Here is a 19,545-nt window from a genome sequence, read left to right on the forward strand (position 1 = left end):
TCAGGAATAGTAGGAACCTGCTAAGCCCAGAGACCTGCGTCTCGTCCTCTGGTGAGAAGGGCCTGGACCCCAGGTCTGTCCTGTCCCTTACCATCCTGACTCTGCAGTGGTACTTTCTGATGGGCATTGAAGTGAGACAAAGGTCCAAACACTTCTTCAGCTCCCATGAGTCCATCAGCTGAAATCTTCCTCCGATCTCTTTGTCCCAGACTTTTAGCTTTAATTTTGGCAGACCCGTTGTCTAGCCAAGCGACAGCCCAGGAGACACTTTCTCCTTCCACGAAAAGTTGGTGCTCATTACACAGCTCACAGCTCTGCCCACCAGTTTCCCCTCTCTGGCCTTTAGGGCCACTCCTGAGCAGGGCCGTGTGAATCAGCACATTTTTGGTTCACACATCAAAATACTGAGCTGAACCCTCTGTGAGACAGAAACCCTACTTGTTTGTTCCAGCACATCAAAGGGAAATAAAGCCATAGGTGTGAGCAGAGAGACATCAGTTCAGCAAAGGTAAAGGACGTGGGAATGTGGGTCTCCTGCTTACACCCCTTGTGACTTAGGGGCCTGCTCAGATTGTCTAGTGACTACATTCATATTTGTCATAAATCACAATATTGCAGTCTGTATGTATTGGGGAAGGTGGGGACAGATTTTGAGGAGAACGGGCTTTAATCTTGATAGGCACCTGAGTCAGGTGGGATCTTTGCATGGTCTTCAGGCAAAATGAGGCTCTTCTGCATCAAGGGGGAAGGGAGGTGCTTTTGTTAGGCCAGAGGGCTCAGGGGAATTTAGGATTCCAGGTGATAAAGCACTGCTACTGAAATGTTCATCTCGGATACCAGGACCCCAGTCAGGGCCTGGAATTTTGGCCTCAGTGACTAGGCGAGGCTTTTTGTTTAGCCACCTTTGCAGCTCTGCCACCCTTACAACTAAATCCTGCACCTGATTTTCAGAGCAGCCTGCCTTCACTGCAGAAGGTGCACGCTTAAACGCTACCCGGAGGACTTCTGGCTGTCACGACGTGCCCTCAATAGATAGTTGACTGACCTGAGTCTATTGTTTTCTTTCTTCAAAGCTTGAGAGAGGGAAACTCTGCAGCCCTTATAACTGCTTCTGTCCCAGTAACATGCGGGTCACAGAACCAACCACCATTGAGTTTATCACCAGTCTCTCTCTCTTTTTTTTTTAACCACCTGTACCAGAATCCCATCCTGAGCACTCAATTTCTAGGGCCACTTCCAGTACCAACTGTCAGAGTTTGGATTTCCCTTAAGACAGAGCCCAGGATAAGGGCCTGGGGGCAGAGAGTTTATTTAGGGAACTAGAGGAAGCAGGAGTAAGGAAGCAAGGAGAGAGAGGAGGGCAAGTCAGTACCGGATGCAGTATTGAGCTGGTGCTAATGTCAGCAACCAGTGCTCAGGTCTGCTGGGGACCTTCAGAGATGGGGGAAGACCACTGGTCTACCTGAGCTCTGCTCAGCCCCAGTGCCCACCTCCCACAGTTAGGAGGCCAGTGCCTGCTCCGCTCCAGGAGAGCGCTTGAGGACCCCTGGTGGGCTGGGAAGGTCACTGTCTCCGGGACTGTGAGGCCGGCTTGGTTTGAAGATGCTTATGAGCGTTGCCTCATATGTCACACAGACACACATTCATATGCACACATACACAGGACTCCTGGCCAAGCTTCCAGGTTTAGCAAATAAAAGCACATTTGGATTCCAGGTAAACAATATATTTGGAACATACTTATACTGAAAAAACTATTCAATGTCTGAAATTAGGGTTAGAGTATCTGGGCATCTTATCTGGCAGTCCTACTCCCAGTGTGTGTGAGCAGCAAAGCCTCCACCTCTCTGTCCAACGTACTCCAGATACCAAGAGCATAAGGGAGCAAAGGAGAAAGAGAGAAACAGGACGTCATCAAAGTGCTTTAAAGGATGCTGTCAAGAAAGTGAAAGGACCACCCACAGAATGATAGAACATTTTTGCAAATCGTGTATATGTGATAAGTCACTTTTATATTGAATATATTTACATCTGAGTAATGACAACCAATTGAAGACAGGCAAAGGAAGAAGATAAACCTGTGGACAATAAGTTTATGGAAAGGAAAGGTACTCAAGATAGCCATGAGAAAAAGGCAAATCAAAACCACAATGAAACCACATCATACCCACTAGGATGGCTGTAATAAAAAAAGAAAACATCAAGTGTTGAGGATGCAGAGAATTCAAAAGCTCATACTCTGGCAGTGAGAATGTAAAATGTGACAACCACTTTGGAAGCCAGTCTGGCATTTCCTCATTAAATACAGCATTTGACTGAAATTCCTACCCTAGATATGTACCCAAAAGAAATGAAAACATCCACACAAAAACTTGTACACAAATGTTCAAAGCAACGTTATTCATAATAGCCAAAAAGAAGAAAAAGCCCAAATGTTTCCATCAGTGGATGAAAGAATAAACAAAATGGGGTCATCCATAGAATAGAATATTATTTAGCCGTACAAAGGATGATGTATAGATTCCACGCTGCAACATACACAGGTGAAATGACAGCATTATACTAAGTGAAAGAAGCTTAGACAAGAAAAGCCACATATTGTATGACTATGATTCCAGTTAACATGAAACGTCTAGAACAGGCAAATGCATGGAGACAGAAAGTAGACTGGTAAGTTGTCTAGGGCTGGGGGAGTTGGGAGGTGAGGAATGACTGTTAAAGGGTGTGGGGTTTCTTTCTAGGATATGTCAAATTGTGATGACTGGTTAGACACTCTGGATACTAAAGACCACTGGATATGGCGATGAATTACATCTCAATAAAGTTGTTTTTAAAACAACACACAAGCTCAAGCAAAGGCTCTGCCAAGTGGCCAGCCTTGGTGGAGCAATGGAGGATTCACGCCGTGGAGGCCAGTGGACGCCCATGTAGGCTGCTGCTTAGTAGAAGATGTACCGGGCCAGGGACTCAGATGTGAAAAGACAAGATTCACACCAGCAGTTAATCCTTGCATGTAATATCTGGGGAAATTTTCCATCCATTTCAACTGGAATCGAGGATCAAGAATTCTGTGTGAGAAAATCTCCTCCCATCTGAGAGTCGACTTTCAGAGCACAACCTTCCTAGATGGCAGCACCCCTCTCTAGACTGCGCATGTGGCAAACAGCCCTCTGCAAGAGCCCTTTGCAGCTGCTGTCCTTGGGCTTGGAGTGCTTTCCCCCAGTTGTGCACATACTGGGAATTCAGCAACCTGGAAAGAAGGGCAGGACGCTGCAACCAGGGAACGGTACCAGCAAAGACACTGTAGTGGAAGTAAGTGGCAAGCACATGAGGAAGGGGCTAGGGTCCTGGGGAGGCTGGTGAGCGGAGAGGCCTCTGTGGTGGGTTGTGGAGTCAGTGGTGAAATCTGACAGGACAGAGTGACAGTCCCCAGACAGGTGTGAGACGTAAAGGAAAGGGGGTGGGGTTACACCAGAGGATCATTCAGCTGGTGAAGTTCAGTGTTTCTATGATGTAATTAGAGCAGATATGAATTACTCAGAACTTCTATGTTTAATTCAGGATACAAGACAGGTGACATAAGTAGCTTTATGAGCAATTTTTTTTGGTCACTTGCTACTCCATGAGTCTGATGATGCATCAGCCTCTTCCTGCAAAAGAGACCATCTGAACTTCCTTTTCATTGGAACTTTTCGTCTGGAGTCCACACTGTGGTAAGGCAGACCGGGAGGGAAGAGGGTTGCAGTGGTATTTCACAGTTCTGGACAGTTTTGTCGTGATGATGTCCGCCTGCCCCCAGCCTGAGTGTTGTACCACACGGAACAACACACAGCACAGAAGGTCCTGCACGCGGGCATGATGGTGACGGTGACTGATGTCGAGATGGTGTGGGGTGGTATCCAGGGAAACATGATGGAGTCTTGAGGGAAGGAGAAGTCACACCCTCGTAACTAAAAAAGGAACAGTTGCCTGTATTTACTGACCCCTGTTCTCAATTCAGCTTTAATGCTATTTGCTCACTGAAGCTTTTTTGTGCCAGCCACGTGCTCTGTCCATGTGGAATACCAGCTGGCTTCCTGTGACTCCCCATTTAATTTGCAGAGTCAACACCGTGGTGTAAGTAAGAACCCAAGCTCCAGAGCCAGACTGCCTGGGTTTGAACCCCTGTTCCACTGCTTACTGTCTCTATCATGTATCAGGTTCTCATCCATAAAAAGAGAGGTGTTAATATGACTAACAGCACATATGATCGTATGAAGATAATGCTGACTTTCCTGTCCATGCTGGCGCATAGATGGTCAGTAAAGATACCTTGTCATGATGGTTACCAACCTCTCCTGGGGTCTCACTCTGGCTCCCATTAGGCTGGCGTCCCCTTAGTGCAGGAGCTGTGGGTGGTTCATCTCTGTATCCCCCACAGCACTCACTGAGCTGCTGGCAAAGAGCTTCAAGGATCAGTGGCAGGAGATCTGGGGAGACTGTGATGAGTGCCTCTGAGTCTCCCTGCACCGTCTATTGTGCCTGGAGAACTCCCCTCCCTCCTCTCCTTCGTTTTTTCTTTCCTGAAGAAAAGGGAATAAAAATGGGGCAATAATAGTACCCACCTCGCAGGCTGGCTACAAAGATTAAATGAGTTATCAGGTAAAGCGCTTAGAACAATGCCTGATACACAGCATGTGCTCCATGGCTGGTACTCCTTACTACCTTTATTTTCCCTTTTCCTTGGTGTATATTTTTTTCTGATTATGAATGCCATACTTATTCGTGGTAGAAATGTGTAAAAATGTAGGAAAAACCCCCACCAGAGTGAAGGAGACAGAGGTATGAACAAATAAGGAGAAGACAGAGGAGGAAGAAGATGAGCACAATCGAGCATGTGTACAAGGTGCAGAGGCAGCTGGAGGAAATGGTGGGCCTGGTGGGGCCGGAAGGTGGCGTCCCCCAGGCCCTGGGAAGGCTCCACAGACTAGGGGAAAGTTCCAGAGGAGGAGGTTTGCAGAGAAGAATAGGAGCTTGTTGGGTGGATGAGGGGGAAGGCCATTAGCATGTGCAAAGGCACAGGGCATTAAATGACATCCGGGCGCTGTCACTACCGTTCTGCATTGCCCCCCGTGTGTTGGAGGGGAGGAGGGTCGGGAGAGTGGGTAGGGCCGGGAAGTGAGAAGCCCTGTGTCCACAGGAAGAATCTGGACTCTGACCTGGGGGAAGAGAAGGGGCCCTTGGACGGCTTGGAGGTGCCATCATCCAATCAGCATTTAGGAGAGATGACTCCAGCACAGGCAGGACCAATGGGCTGGAGGAGACTTTGGGAGCAAAGAGACCTGCTGTTAAGGCTGGTGCCAAAGTCCGGAACAAGTTAGAGACGGCTTCGGCCGCTGCGGAAGCCCCCGGAATGGGCCGTACAGGATGGGCTGGAGACGTGGAGGGAGAGGATGTGGAGAGGAAAAGTAGCGAAGCCAGAACGACGCCCACGTCTGGGGCTTGACGGGGAAGTTGCCGTCATCAGCCAAAGCAAGGGATACACGAGGGAAACCATGTTTGTGGAGGAAGGTGCTGAGAGTCTCTTGTCATTCCCAAGAAACCACGCTGGTGACCATATTTATCTGTGTGTAGATGATAGTCCATGAGAATTTTTATTCATTAAAAAAACCCTTCAGTTCTTCATTATTGATATACTTAATGCACCTGACTGCTTAAGTGGAAAAAAACTTAAACTATAAACCATTTGTTGTTCAGTCGCTAAATCATGTCTGACTCTTTGCGACCCCGTGGACTGCAGCACACCAGGCTTCCCTGTCCTTCACTGTCACCCAGAGTGTGCTCAAATTCATGTCCATCCAGTCAGTGATACTATCTAACTATCTCATCCTTTGCTGCCTCTGTCTCTTCTCTTGCTTTCAGTCTTCCCCAGCATCAGGGTCTTTTCCAATGAGTCAGTTCTTCACATCAGGTGGCCAAAGTATTGGAGCTTCAGCTTTGGCATCAGTCCTTGCAGTGCATATTCAGGATTGATTTCCTTTAGGATGGACTGGTTTGATTTCCTTGAAGAAAAAAAAAAAAATCTTTGGGGAGCTTTTAAAGACAATCTTTTAATCAGAAAGGAACAGTTTGCTAAGATGTTCTTTTCTATCACCACCCTGTGGTTCACACTGCTGGCAACTACCATGTTCGGGTAAAACCAGGCTTTTCCCCTACTTGGAAACTGAACACAGAATATTCTCAGAGTTATTTCAGTTGGAGCTCAAAGGACAGGTATAACTTAGGGTGGGCAGGAGGCATCAGGGATAAAATTGCTTTGTTATTTTTGTTCTGACTGATAATGTCCCTGTGAATCACTCACAGGTGAGAAGGCAGAGCTAAGAGTGGGAGGCAGGAGCGCAGGAGAGGGCGGCACTCAGCACAACTTAACATCCAGTGATTTTGCCTGGGGCAACGACCAGCCTCCCATCCCTACACACAGCACCACGAAGACTGGAGAGCCATCTGCCAGGGGGTACTGAGCGGAGGTTGAAGATGCTTTCCAAGGCCTTTCTGGATTCTAATTCTCATTGGCTGGAGGTAGGTAGCTGGAGCACGATGCAGGGGAAGTGAACACAGGGTGTGTTTGGGGTTCATTACCATCCTGCTATTTGATGTGACAGACTTTTTGCTTAAGCAAACCTTAGACTTCCAAACCTTTTCTTAGGCCCCCTCTTCCTTGTAAAATCTAGTTTTAGTGAGTCCCCTGTCCTTCACATCTGAACCCCCTTAATATCTAGTCATCCCGCACCATCACCCCAGGGAGATGTCCAACTACCCTGCCCTTTCTCCAGCAAGAATCCTAAGTCAGTTTAGCCAAACCCCTCTGACCCCTAAAGCTTCCCCTTAGAAAGTTCCCATCCACTGACCCCCTCCCTGCTCCTTTGCTATAAATCACCATGTGGCCATACAAAAACCACTTGGGAAAGGGTCAGGAAGAGTATGTGCCACGGGTTTGCTTCTATTATGACCTTCACTTGGAAATCCCCCCGCCTCCAAGACCTCAATTCTGAAACCTTGCCGTGTAACAGCAATCCATCTTTCCTGCTCGGGACTTGATGCTGGTCAGATGTAAGAGGATGAGAATAATTAATCTTTTTACATTTTTATTTATTTTTTTGGCTGCACTGGGTCTCTGTTGCTGCTCTGAGGCTTTCATTGAGGTGAGCATGGGCTGCTCTCTAGCTTCCTGGTGCACAGGCTTCTCAGGGAAGTGGTTTCTCTTGTTGCAGAGCACAGGCTGTAGGGTGAGAGGGCTCAGTAGTTGGAGAGCACAGGCTGTTTCCCTGTGGCATGTGGTATCTTAGTTCCCAGGGATTGAACCCGTGTCCCTTGCATTGGCAGACGGATTCTTAACCACTGGACCACCACCTCAGGCGTTTTGACCTTGAGCAATTTATAGAAATTCTGAGAGGGGCCAGTTTATGGGGGAAAAATGTATCTGGTTTGAAAGAAACAATTTGAAACTTTCAAAAGGCCCAAATGTAAATGCCCCACAGTCTGATGAGACCAGAGACTGGAGGTTGGGAGAGATCAGGACCACGTGTGCAGATGTAAAAATTAATTGAAGTTAATAGTTGAGGTCATTGGAGTAAATGGGTTCCCAGGGTAACGGCATAGGCATAGAAAGAGACCACTGATACCGTGACTGAACATGGAGGAATGCCCAGTTAGGGACAGAAAAGAGCAATCAGGTGGAAAGGGATGAATCATCTCGACACTCAGGTGAATCAGATGTTATAGCTATTTCAAAGGTGGTTTTTTTAATGTATTTTTCATGCAGTGGCCCTGCTGAATCTCAGGTCCCCGTGAGAAGCTCTGAGGAGTGACGGTCATGATCTTTTTGGAGTGGAGGCAGTCAGCGCCAGGGCAGAGAAGGGACTGAGCCCTCCCGTGCAGTGACAGGCCATCACCCAGCAGCTCCACGTGCTCAGGAGTCTTTCCCAGAGCTTCACAACTGCACCTGCACACGAGGAGCAGGCACCTCCTGCTGCACTTCCTCTCCTTCACCACGCAGAACCTAGTGAGGCCTTGCTCAGCGTTTAGCTCCTAGAAACGTTCTCCATTTCATGACCAGTTCTTCTCAGTGTAAATGTTTAGGCTCTACCCTCAGGAAGTATACTTCATGGGTCTGACTAGAACTCAGACACCTGTGTGACTCGCAAGCAGCCTAGTGACCCTGCTGTGATGGTTCATGGTCTGCACTTGGAGAAACAAAGTCAGTCTCAAGTCTGCGGTGGGCATCAAAGAAAAGCCAAAATTATGAGTTTAAAAAAATTAAAACCATATTAGATGGCCAATCACAGTATATGATCCAGAATTTTTCAGAGGCTAGAGTTCCAGACATTTCCTCATCTTCTCCATCTCAGCTTTCTTCATGACCATAACCCCCCATCCCCTTCCAAGAGCCAAACCAAGAAATCTCAATGTGCCTGTTGTTCTGTTTTGGGCTGTGTGATATGGCTTGCAGGATCTTAGTTCCCCAACCAGGGATTGAACCTTGCACCCAGTGAGAGAACCGAGTCCCAACCACTGGACCTCCAGGAACTTCCTCACTATGTCCACTGTGACCCAGCATCTAAGTAGGCTCCTGTCAAGGATCCCACATTCAGAAGCACCTTTCCAGTCCTGGTTGCTGGTGCGAAGTACTGCACCACACAGAAGGACATGCAGCACGTAAAACCCTAAAGGCAGGCGTGTGTAAGCGGCCATGAGAATGAGACAGCCCGTGTGTGGCATGCAGTGTGCCGTGTGCAGAGGACAGGCTGGGGTCAAGGGAGGGAGGTTCCAGGTTTGAGATTAGAGGAGAAATAAATGGTTGTTTGTAAAAAGTTTTAAAGATTAATTTTTTAAGATTCCATTCATAGTCACTAATGTTTGCTTAAACTGAAATAAATTTGGCCCCTGCACAAAGACACACTCAAGCCATCCTTCTGAAAAACTATTCTGTTTAATAGTGCATTTCATTTATGCTACAGATGAGCAGGATTGGGAAAACAGAATGAAAGGTCATCCCTTCTGCTGGGAAAACTTGGGGAGCTCCATCCTAACCCAGCAAGGAGCCCTCCGCTAGGCTCAGGCCCAAGCTTCCTCCTCAGGGCTTTGCTCTCTGCATTCACACTTGGCTGCTGAAGTCAGAGGTGGGGTCGGGAGAGGTCTAGTGGCTGGGGCCAGAGGTCATAGGTCATAGGTCTCAGAGGGCAGGGCAAGCTGGCTGAGCGAGCTCCTTAAAAGCATCCTTGGTAGCTAGGGGTTTAGCTTAAATCACTTTCCATCACAGGAGTGGCCGGAGGAAGAGAAGAGAAGGAAAACTGAGGCCAGCACTAAAGGCTTTGGATCCTTCCCCTCAGGTTATGCTCACGGAGGACCTGGGCTTTGCCATTAGTCCTGTCATAAAAGGGATGAGCGAGTTCTCCACCAAATGCGTGGAGGTTTGGTCTTGCTGCTCCAAGAGCCCGGGAGGATACATGGTCACTACAGAAAACCTCTCAGTGTTCCCCTACACCTGCCCAATGAAATAACAAGTCCCTCAGCACCAGATTTCCATGATTAATGAAGTCAGGAAACAAAATAGCACATTCCTTATCAAAAGAAGAAATCCTCATCAAAATTTAAAGCTGGATTAGAAGCAGTGACTTTGAAATGCAGCCTCCATTTCCCCTTTCTAGCACGAAACACAACCGAGAACATTCTTTCCATTTTCTTCTGTGCTGACTGTGCCAACTCCAACTAGAGGAACCCCTGGAATTTTATTCCTACTGTGCTTCCATCCCCACTGTGGAAAGGCTCTTCTGGTGTGAGAAAAATGGTCTAGTGCAAACTCCCCTCCCAAATGGAAGGAGACTGATCCCAGAGTTTCCTCTGCTCCCAGCGCTCCATCTGTTGCTGGCAGCCTAATTCTTCAAGGCTGGAATCATTCCTGGGAAAAATGACTAGGTTAATAATCACGGGGCCAGGATGATTTGCCCAACAGGCCCCGTTCTCTAAGGTGAAAGGTTGGAGTCGGAAGGGACACGTCCTAAGTTCATACTCAGGTAGTAAGGCAGGAGCTCTGGAGACTCAGGAAGTGAGGAAAACCGGCGTGTGCCTCTCTTTCACGTAGACTCTCTGATATTTACTTCAGCAGTGACTTGGAGGGAACTTTTGCTCACTCCCATTACATTCAAAGGCTTCTCTCCAGTGTGAATTCTCTGGTGGCGAACCAGAGCAGAGCTGTACCTAAAGGCTTTCCCACACTCACTACATTCATAGGGATTCTCCCCAGTGTGGATTCTTTGATGCTGAATAAGGCCTGAGCTATAGGTAAACTTCCCTCCACATTCCATACATTCATAGGGCTTCTCTCCAGTGTGGATCCTCTGGTGCTGATAGAGGTGTGAGCTCTGGCTGAAGGCCTTCCCACACTCGTTACATTCATAGGGCTTCTCTCCAGTGTGGATCCTCTGGTGGTGAATGAGGGTGGAGCTCCTGCTGAAGGCTTTCCCACATTCGTTACAAGCGTATGGTTTCTCTCCAGTGTGGATCCTCTGGTGGTGAGTGAGGGTGGAGCTCCAGCTGAAGGTTTTCCCGCACTCGTTACATTCATAGGGCTTCTCTCCCGTGTGGATCCTCCGGTGGAGAATGAGAGCTGAGCTGCAGCTGAAGGTCTTCCCGCAGTCGTTGCACTCGTAAGGTTTCTCCCCAGTGTGGATCCTCTGATGCTGAATAAGGTGTGAGCTCTGGCTGAAGGCCTTCCCACACTCGCTACATTCATAGGGTTTCTCCCCAGTGTGGATTCTCTGATGCTGAATGAGGTCTGAAGTTCGATTAAAGCTCTTGCTACATTCATCACACTTATGGGGCCTGTCCCCCACAGGGAGTCTCTGATGGGAAATGAGGTTGGCGCCCACCGTGAAGCTGTCCCTCAGATCGCCGCACTTCTCACTTCTACCTCCTGTGGGGGCTCGCTGCTCCTCAGCTGCTACTTGACCAAACTCCTGCATCTTCCTATTCAGTCTCTCTCCAGAGGAGCTCCCCAGCTGCCTCTTCAGACTGACTTCTTGTTCATAGGCTTCTTCAAACTTAAGACCCTGAGAAATATCCTTCTGGAATCTTCCCAACAGCACCCCATGTGATCCTCTATCTTCAGAAATTTCAGAATCAGGCTCAGTTCTGGTCTCACCATCTGGCACAATATAGAACACAAATATCACTTATTCCTTATGGAAAAAAGGCTCAAAACCAGAGACAGGCTAATCACATCATATTCACAGGCTAAAAGCACATGCCACTTATCAATGTGCAAAAAGGCCTGCCCAGGCTGTATGCAGCTGATGCAGAATAAGAGAACTGGGCCAAAGAAACAGGGAAGGAGAAAAGAAGGAAAATCGAGAAATAAGCTGGAAGTGAAGAGAAAACTGGATCAGGCAGAGGCAGGACAAACTGTTTAATGAAGTGACAAAGTCCTAGAGGTCAGAGGCTCAAGATAAACTGGGAGATGGTGACAGCCGGGCCAGTGAGAGGATGAAAGGGAGTAGGTACAAGAAACGCAACACGGACCAGTCTGTCTCCCACAGGAAGACACAGCCGGGTGTGGAGAAGCAGCAGCAGATCAGGAAGCCACAACAAGGGTGCAGCCCTGCAGCCCCAGGGGAACAGGACACTCTGGTTTGCAGTCACGTCACCTTCACCAAGTCCATGGGAACAGGCAAGAGACAAAGGTCAGCCCACCTCCAGCCCTGGGCCTAGAACACTGTGCTAACTGAGCGGATTTGTAAACAGTTTCTATGTTTGACTTTGCCACTCTCAGCGCTCTGGGGTTTCTAAGGGAACTTCAGGCATAGAGGACAAGTGGAAGGGGTCCATATGGTTAGCATGTTTAGTCTGTCAGTAACTGAAGGAGTCAAGGCAGGGCAGTGAGCGTTAGGGACAGAAAGAGCTGTTCCTCCCTCACCCGAACAGGTGCCTCTCAGGACCTCTCTGCTCTCAGTTCCCTTCCAATCCAGGCCCCTCGGCAATTCCTCTCAATCCAGCCCAGAGATCACGTCAAAATTCAGAAAAGGGAATCCTGCTCATGGGGAAAGACAGGACAAGGTTTATCCTGTTCATACCAAATGGCCCAGAGCTCAATCCCAGACCCAGGACCTGCAGGGGACAGAGAAGACACAGAGAGGGAGGCCTCCCATGGGAGCGGGGAAGACCCTGGCCTTGCCCAGGAAAACGTCCTGACAGTGGGTGAGGGGGAAGGAAGGAACAGTCCACAGGCTTAAAGGTTAAGAAGCCAACTGCTCCCTGACACAAGGTGAAATTTCTACAAGGGCAGCAGTTACCCGAGGTCCATCCACAAAGCAACAGGTCCCTAGAGGAAGTCCAACAGAGAAGGGGAGGAGCCTGACAGAGTTCCAGAATCTTCACTTGGACACAGAGCAGTGCCTCACATGTTCAGGGATCCCAATGTGTGAATCTTTTGAGAAAATCTCTAGGTTATATGTTAATGTTAAGTCCTGAGAATAACATGAGAAAAAGTAACAGATTGAGAGTTTAAAGGCCAGGGCTCGGGTCTTCCCAGTCACTAGCAATATGACTGTATGCAAAGCATTTAAGACCTCTGAGCTCTCTTTCCTCACCTATAAAATGAGGATAATTCTGGCTGCCTCAACAGCTGCAACATTGTGAGGACTGAAGGAGAGACTATCTGTAAACACTCTTAAGGAACTACAAACTGCAAATGGGAGTCACTATTATTGTTGTCAGAACTTTCTGAGACGAAGTCAGTCCTTAGATAATGATTTTCAGTGACTCAACTGTTACTAGCAAAGGAGGAGGCAAAGGAAGGCCAAAAGGGAGTTTCACTGAGGAAGCATCGTTCCTACCCAGGGAGAACACGTTGCCGTAATTCTCCAGCATCACGTCCCTGTAGAGGTCCCTCTGGGCAGGCTCCAAACGCTTCCACTCCTTCCGGATGAAGTACACAGCCACATCCTCAAAGGTCACCAGTTCCTGAAACGACACGTTCTCGTGTGCAATTTCTGGCTCAGGGATGAGGCTGGTGGAGCCAAAAGCTAATTCGGGGTTGAGTAACACTTCCCAACATTTGGGAAGTGGGAATGGCAGTCAGGGTGGAGGAAGACAGGAGAGGCTGAGACTAAGTGGAGTCCATGATTCCGTGGGGGAGTCCCACGGTCCTGACGGGGGAAGCACAGAACAGGATGTTGTTGCACAAGAGATTTCCGCAAAGTGGGAAGGGAAAGAAGGGTAAAGCACGGCTCACCTGGGCCTTGGCCTTCAGGAGCGCGGCTGCCAGCATCTCATCCCCCAGACCGCCCTTGTCAGAAAACGTGGGGCCTTTTGAGGAAGGAAGAGCTGAGGACGAGAGGGTCCGTGAGAGTCGATCTGCACTTGAGCCTCTCCACCCGTTACGGAAACTCCTGGGTCCAGGACAACCTAGTACCCCCACTCCTGCATCTCTAAGTTCACTCCCTCTGCCACTGGAAGAGGTGCTCACGGCCAGCGTGGGCCTGGTGGCCTGAGCAGAGACGCCCACAGCCCTGCTGACCCTGGCTCTCTGGTCTGTCCCAGGAGGCACCAGCTATCCTGTTCGTGTCTCTTCCATCGTTCTCCACATTCCAACTCAATCTCTTGGACTTCTTACCCAGAGGAAAGCTAGCTTCACTCCAACTCTGAAGCAAGTCATAATGCCCACGATTCTTCTCTTATTTTCTCGCTCCCCAGATCAAATCTACACACTCTAAGTGTTTCCCGTTTCTGTGTTTGATTATGTATCTTTTCCTGTAATTCTTAAGTTAACATATTGGTCCCTGAGAGACTAAATCTCTGCAGATACTAGATTCTGTAGAAGCATGCAGATAAAAATGTTTTAAATGCGTTTTCTTGATAAGCACGGGAATAATACTTCCTTGGACACAAGCTGGCTCCAAAGTCAGTGGCAGTCTGTGAGAGCAAAATACAAATACTTTTCACACCCTTCCTCTTCCTTCTACCCTTTTTGCCTGTAATCTCCAAAGTAACTCCCCAGAGCTCTCCTAAGCACATGCTCCAGAAGAGCACAAACCAGGGCTGTTACAAAGCACCTGGAAAATGGGAGTTTGGTGATTGTCACAGTTTTCTAAATGCTGCATGAGGAACCCACAGCCCTTAAAAATGCCTCAGCTATAAAACCTATCAAGCCGTACTTAATGAATGGCTTCAGTCAGCCTTCCCCACTAGGCTAGGAGTTAGTGAAAGGCAAAGACTATGTCCTCGCCAGTCAGGATTCCAGCAGTTAGCCCGGCACCTGGTGAATGAGCGATTTAAATGGGCATCTGCTGAGTAAGTGAATAAAAGGATAAATTCCTTACCGCTCTCAAGCAAGGCCTGAGGTTCCTGAGATACTCGATCAGCCTGAGTTTCCATGGGTCGTACTAGAAGCTCGGATCTCTGGTCTCCTATTTTCAGAGTCAGCAGGAAGCAGGGTTTGTATGAGAAGGTGGAAGCACTACAGAAGCAAAAGTTCAAGGTTCAAAGATAATTTTAAAAAACCCTCCTGCATACAGAAAGAAGGGAACTAGCATTTCAGTTAGTACCAAAACAGCAAGAGGAAATGCAGTAACTGGGACTAGTCTTTTGGGTCAAAGGCCCAAGTTCCTGGACAACATCCCACTTTAGGCTCCCCAATTCACACTGGGTGGTAGTTCTAACAACAAAAATGGAGAACACAGGTGCCAAATGATGCCATTAACAAAGTTAAATACTAAGCAATTACTCAAATGAAGAACAGTGAAAAAGAGTGTTACAGCTGGCAAAATGTCTAAGTATCAAGTTTTAAGTATACTTGGAATAATGGACAAATGTATACAGATTTTTTTTTAATCCTCATAAACATTTTTCTTCTACTAAAAAGAAAAAAAAAATTTTTACTGTGGTACATTTCTAGCCGTTATAGTAAATGTAGATGCTCTCTTTAGAGGAAAAGGGGCCAAGAAACAGCCCCCAAATAACAGATAGTACAGAATACTTCCAGAACCTCCAGAAGTTCTCTGTCTCATTTTAAAAACCCTGTCTCACAGAACTAGGACAGACAGTGCAGATCTATTAAGATAAATTCGGGCGTTTCCCGGTGGTCCAGTGGTTAGGATTCAGTGCTTTCACTGACGTGGCCCAGGTTCAATTCCTGGTCGGGGAACAGAGATCCTGTAAACCATGCAGCATGGCCAGAAAAAAAGATAGATTCTTCCTCCCTTTCTCCCTGAGACAGTTTTCTGTTCTCAGTCTCAGTCAACGGTGGGATGTTATTGACGGATTTGGGCCCTTTCTGTGGTCCTTCTATAGTCTCATCACAGGGTGTGGGTGGACATATTCGCCAGATTCTGGGAGAAAAGTCCCAGTTGCTGTGTCTCCTCGCCCTGAGAAGCAGCAGCCACCTTGCTTTTTTATCTCCTTTCTCTCATAACAGATTTCCTTGGATCAGAATGTAAGTCCCTGAAGCAAGAACCAATGCTTTTTAAAAAGCCTACTATCATTTATTACTCCATTTTTATCCCTACTAAGGTCCCTGCTCCCTGGTTGCCACGGCAATCAAGAGGTCTGTTCTCTGTTGCTCCAGTGAATAACAGTGAGTGTCAAGTTAGTACCTAGACTAAGATTTGAATCTCAAGTACAAGTCTGTCCTCAAGAATCAACAGGTTGAGAAGAGTGCAGCAGTCCTCAGAGCAGCCTGACACTTAGGCAAGAACCTAGGTGAAAACCCCTGGATTTTGTCTGCCTCCCTCTCTTTATTCATCTGCTCATATAACAAACATCTGTTGAGTGCCAACTACATTGCAGGGTACTCCTGAAAGGAGTAAAACAATCAAGAGTGACCGTTGCATTCACCTAAGATATAAAAGGAGAAGGCCCCCTAGAGTCACTCAGAGTTCAGAGAACTCTAGTCTTTGGGCAGCAAGGGGCTGTAGAAGGCCCATCACAATGCCATTATATAGTGAAAAGCAAGGAATCAGGCATGAGCCAGGCCCACTGACAATCAAGGTGACACACCCTCTTGCTATCATCACCCTCCTAGCTGGGGCCCTTCAGCTTTTTCTCAGAGTCAGCCATCTTCTTCTTCCTATTGCCCAACTTGACAATCTCCAGGACTGGTTATAAGCAGACACTCCCAATAAATCCGCTCTCAGTCTAAACTCTCCTTAGAAAGGAAAGTCAGAGGCTCAGACTCCAGAGAAAGAAGTAGCACTCCCTCCTCGCAGCTGGGTTAACCAAAGCTGGAGCTCAAAGGCATACTGTTGAGAACAAGTCCCCAGTGTCTGGATCACTGAACAATGTTTCTCACAGAAAGAAAAACCCCCATTGTGCCCGTAGAGCTTCAGGTCCAAGCAGGGCCCTTCCCCTGCTCCACTGCCCATGCGACCCCCTGCAGTGCTCCTAGATGCAGTGTTCCGGGAAGGATGACCGGGCAGTGAGAAGTCGTGGAAGCTTTACCTGCTGGACTCTTTCCTTCCTTCTCTGGAGTTAGTCTCTAGAAGGCCAGAGTAGCAATTATTGTGAACTTGGCAGCCTCTGTTCAAATCCCTGGGAGTTCAGACTTATTTGCTATCAGTGCTGTAGGACTAAGGAAAAGAAAAAGAAAAAGGAATTTCAAATGTTTATGTAAACTTCACTTCTAATCTAGATATTTGGAGTTAAGAGGAAAAGACAAAGAACCTATGCTAATAAATACTGATTAAGACCACAGCTGGTATTTGTGTTGCACCTTTAGAACTGGAATGGAAATCACAGTTCTCCAGGTCAACCTCCCACCCAAGACAAGAAACACCTTCTCCAGTTCTTAAGGTTCTGGCAGCTAACTTGCTACTAGACACTCTCGGCTACTTCAGGGAGTCTGTCCCATTGCTGTACAGGTAAGCCATTAGAAAGGGCTTTGGATGCTTAACTGAAAAAAAATCTACCACTTGGACTTTCACCTCAGAGTCCTAGTGTCCTGTGTGATAGAACCTTCTCCTTCCGCAGGACTCTCCACCAAACAGGTGAAACCAGATGATGCCCACTCTCCACAACTTCTCTTCTTGGAGATAATAAATAGGTTTAGTTCCTCTAAGTGCCCCACAGATTTCAAGTTCAGGATCCTGCTTCTCTCCATGAGTTTCAGAAAGGAAACACCGGGTCGGTCTGTGTTCAATCCCAGTTGAAAAGCGAATCAAATCAGGGACCTAATACAGCTGAAATGGGACCCAGTTGTACACCTCTCCGAAAAAGACTAGATTTACTGGGCGCCAGGGGGATTCTTCTGTCATCTGAATGGTTCTAACTGCGCTTCCTAGAACCCCTCATTCTCTGGTCCGTTCCCAGCTGATTAAACCCTCCCTCCCACCGGGAGCGCGGATAACTGTTAACATCATATGAAAACGTTTCCGGGAAGGACCAAGTTAGGGTCGCTGTCATCGGCCGTTTAAAGAGAGGGATGCCTCTCCAGCCATACTGGAACTTTGAAGGGCTGGAGCCAGGCGCTGTCGCAGAACCAGAACCGCAGCCCCTTTCCTCCCCCGACGCAGGGCCGGCGGTCAGGGGCCGGGTGCCGGGGTGCCGGGGAAAGCAGAGTTGGCACCGGCGCCCCCCCGCCGCCCGGCACCCTGCTCCAGGTGGTCCTGGGGACCCCGCGGGCCGCGGAGGCAGGGACACCACCCCTTCTCCGGCGATCACTGCCTCCGTCCCACCTCGAGCCCTGGGGGCGGCCGGACTCACCCTGGGGGCAGGGACGGTAGATTTAGGGGACCGGACACCAAACAGGCCCCGTTGGACACTGTCACGGACCCACACACCGGGGACAGAACAAAGAACGGAAGTCCCCTCCGTTTCGCTTCCGGGTCGGTCTTAGTCACCCCCTCCACCATCCTGGATGTCCCCCTCCACGTCCACTTGTTCCCTCTAGGAAAATGGGAGGTCTTCGCCTCTCGGTGGTTTGCTGACTGGGCGCGGGGCCCCAGCGCCGAAGCGACAAGGAGGGCCTGCCGTCCCCGCCCCTCGCGCCCCCTGCTGGCCAGGCAGGGAGGGCGCCGCCGCGCACCTGGTCTGCGGCGCGCCTGCCCGGCTGGGGAGCGGAAGGCGGGGCGCAGCGTGCCCAGCGGGTGCCGGTTGTGTGCCCGTGTTGTCTCCCGTGGGGCTGCCGAGGGCCAAGCCAAACGCCCTGGTTCCAAGCGATCCGAGTCCCCAGCTGACCCGCGGCCAACAGGAGGACGCCTGAAGGATTCGATATAGAAAACTCACCCATATTTGAAGTTTCCAAATCAAGCTTATGCTTCCAAACAGACCAACTTCATGTAAAAGTGCCTCCTTTAAATGACTAAAATCTGAAGAAAACCTTCTGGCCCATCAGAGTTCACATGAGGACAAAAACCTGTACAAGTGATGCGAGCAGAAAAGGCTTGAGTAAGTTACCGATCCAGATCCACTCAGATCCGAAGAAAACTGGTGAAGCCCCATCTATGTGAAGAAAGTGTGAAATAAGTGAAACGCTTGAGGGAATGAGGGGCGACGCTTCGTGGTTCACTCACGTTTATTCCCTTCCAGGAGGAGTCCTGGAAGTGTCGAATCAAATCCTTCAGATTATAAACAAAATGAAATCTTGTGATCTTCTTGATTTCCCTGTGGCCCTGCCTCGCATTTGATCTCAATTTTCACTGCCTTCAATATTTGTAGCGCAGCCATTCAGCTCTGCAGTACAACCGAACTTACTCTCTGGCTGCTGCTGCTGCTGCTGCTAAGTCGCTTCGTCGTGTCCGACTCTGTGCGACCCCATAGACGGCAGCCCACCAGGCTCCCCCGTCCCTAGGATTCTCCAGGCAAGAACACTGGAGTGGGTTGCCATTTCTTTCTCCAATGCATGAAAGTGAAAAGTGAAAGTGAAGTCGCTCAGTCGTGTCCGACTCTCAGCGACCCCATGGACTGCAGCCTACCAGGCTCCCTCGGTCCATGGGATTTTCCAGGCAAGAGTACTGGAGTGGGTTGCCATTGTCTTCTCTCTGGCAACTTCAGTCTAAGGACAGTAATCTAACCAATTCCAGTAAAATATGGTGGTGGTGCTCAGTAGCTAAGTCACATCTGACTCTTTGCAATTGTAGCTCACCAGGCTCCTCTATCCATGTGATTCTCCACGCAAGAATACTGAAGTAGGTTGGATCTTCCCAGCCCAGGGATTGAACCAGCGTCTCTTATGTCTCCCACATCGACAGGCAGGTTCTTTACCAGTAGGGCCCCCTGGGAAGCCCTCACCTACTGACAGTCCTCAGGAAACAGCTCTTAGATTCCCAGTACTGTCAACACAATCAACCCTATTACTGTGGAGCCTAGAAGTCAATTTGTAGTTCACTTTTTTGGTGTTTGCCCCAGAATCCAGCCATCTGGTTAACTCCCAGCAAGTTCTCAAAAGACCTACTATTAATTTTTCTTGAGTCTGTGGACTCTGAAATGCCTTGAATCACAGAGAGGATTCCCAAGGCAGTCCATCCAGGTGGAAAAGAAAACATTTAAACTTCCATATAGCTTTTATCTAAAAGGAAA

The 19,545-nt window shown here is 48.6% G+C and overlaps 1 protein-coding gene and 1 long non-coding RNA gene across 4 annotated transcripts; one reads left to right on the forward strand and one right to left on the reverse strand.

Annotated features, from left to right (window-relative positions):
* The first annotated feature begins 953 nt into the window (after positions 1-953).
* Positions 954-8,849, forward strand: LOC147344842 (uncharacterized). The gene is made up of 2 exons (XR_015154342.1): positions 954-6,558; positions 7,802-8,849. It is a non-coding gene; the product is annotated as an uncharacterized LOC147344842 (long non-coding RNA).
* A 100-nt stretch (positions 8,850-8,949) lies between these two features.
* Positions 8,950-17,833, reverse strand: ZNF3 (zinc finger protein 3). Of its 3 annotated transcripts, none has more exons than XM_086374093.1 (6): positions 17,731-17,833; positions 16,471-16,598; positions 14,355-14,441; positions 13,268-13,359; positions 12,870-12,996; positions 8,950-11,182 (listed from the first exon to the last, which is right to left on the reverse strand). In XM_086374093.1, the coding sequence occupies exons 3-6, from the start codon at positions 14,407-14,409 to the stop codon at positions 10,113-10,115; spliced, it is 1,344 nt and encodes a 447-aa protein (XP_086230219.1). In that variant the 5' UTR covers positions 14,410-14,441; positions 16,471-16,598; positions 17,731-17,833; the 3' UTR covers positions 8,950-10,112. The 3 variants fall into 3 exon arrangements, with proteins under 3 accessions (XP_086230219.1, XP_086230218.1, XP_086230220.1); XM_086374092.1 differs by having other exon boundaries at positions 14,355-14,491; XM_086374094.1 differs by lacking the exons at positions 12,870-12,996; positions 13,268-13,359; positions 14,355-14,441; positions 16,471-16,598; positions 17,731-17,833 and adding an exon at positions 11,951-12,064.
* Between the last annotated feature and the right edge of the window lie 1,712 nt (positions 17,834-19,545).

The sequence above is a fragment of the Bos grunniens genome, chromosome 25 (assembly GCF_055505025.1).
Source record: "Bos grunniens cultivar Pamir isolate PY7600 chromosome 25, Bosgru_T2T1.0, whole genome shotgun sequence".
NCBI classification, from domain to species: Eukaryota; Metazoa; Chordata; class Mammalia; order Artiodactyla; family Bovidae; genus Bos; species Bos grunniens.

Bases quoted from the DNA above. Each gene is read 5' to 3' on its own strand.
- ZNF3 (XM_086374093.1), bottom strand. From the start codon at position 14,409: ATGGAAACTCAGGCTGATCGAGTATCTCAGGAACCTCAGGCCTTGCTT. The intron at 13,360-14,354 runs GTAAGGAATTTA...TCTCGTCCTCAG, and splicing joins TCAGGCCTTGCTTGAGAGCG to CTCTTCCTTCCTCAAAAGGC. The intron at 11,183-12,869 runs GTAGGAACGATG...ATATTGTGCCAG, and splicing joins CGGCAACGTGTTCTCCCTGG to ATGGTGAGACCAGAACTGAG.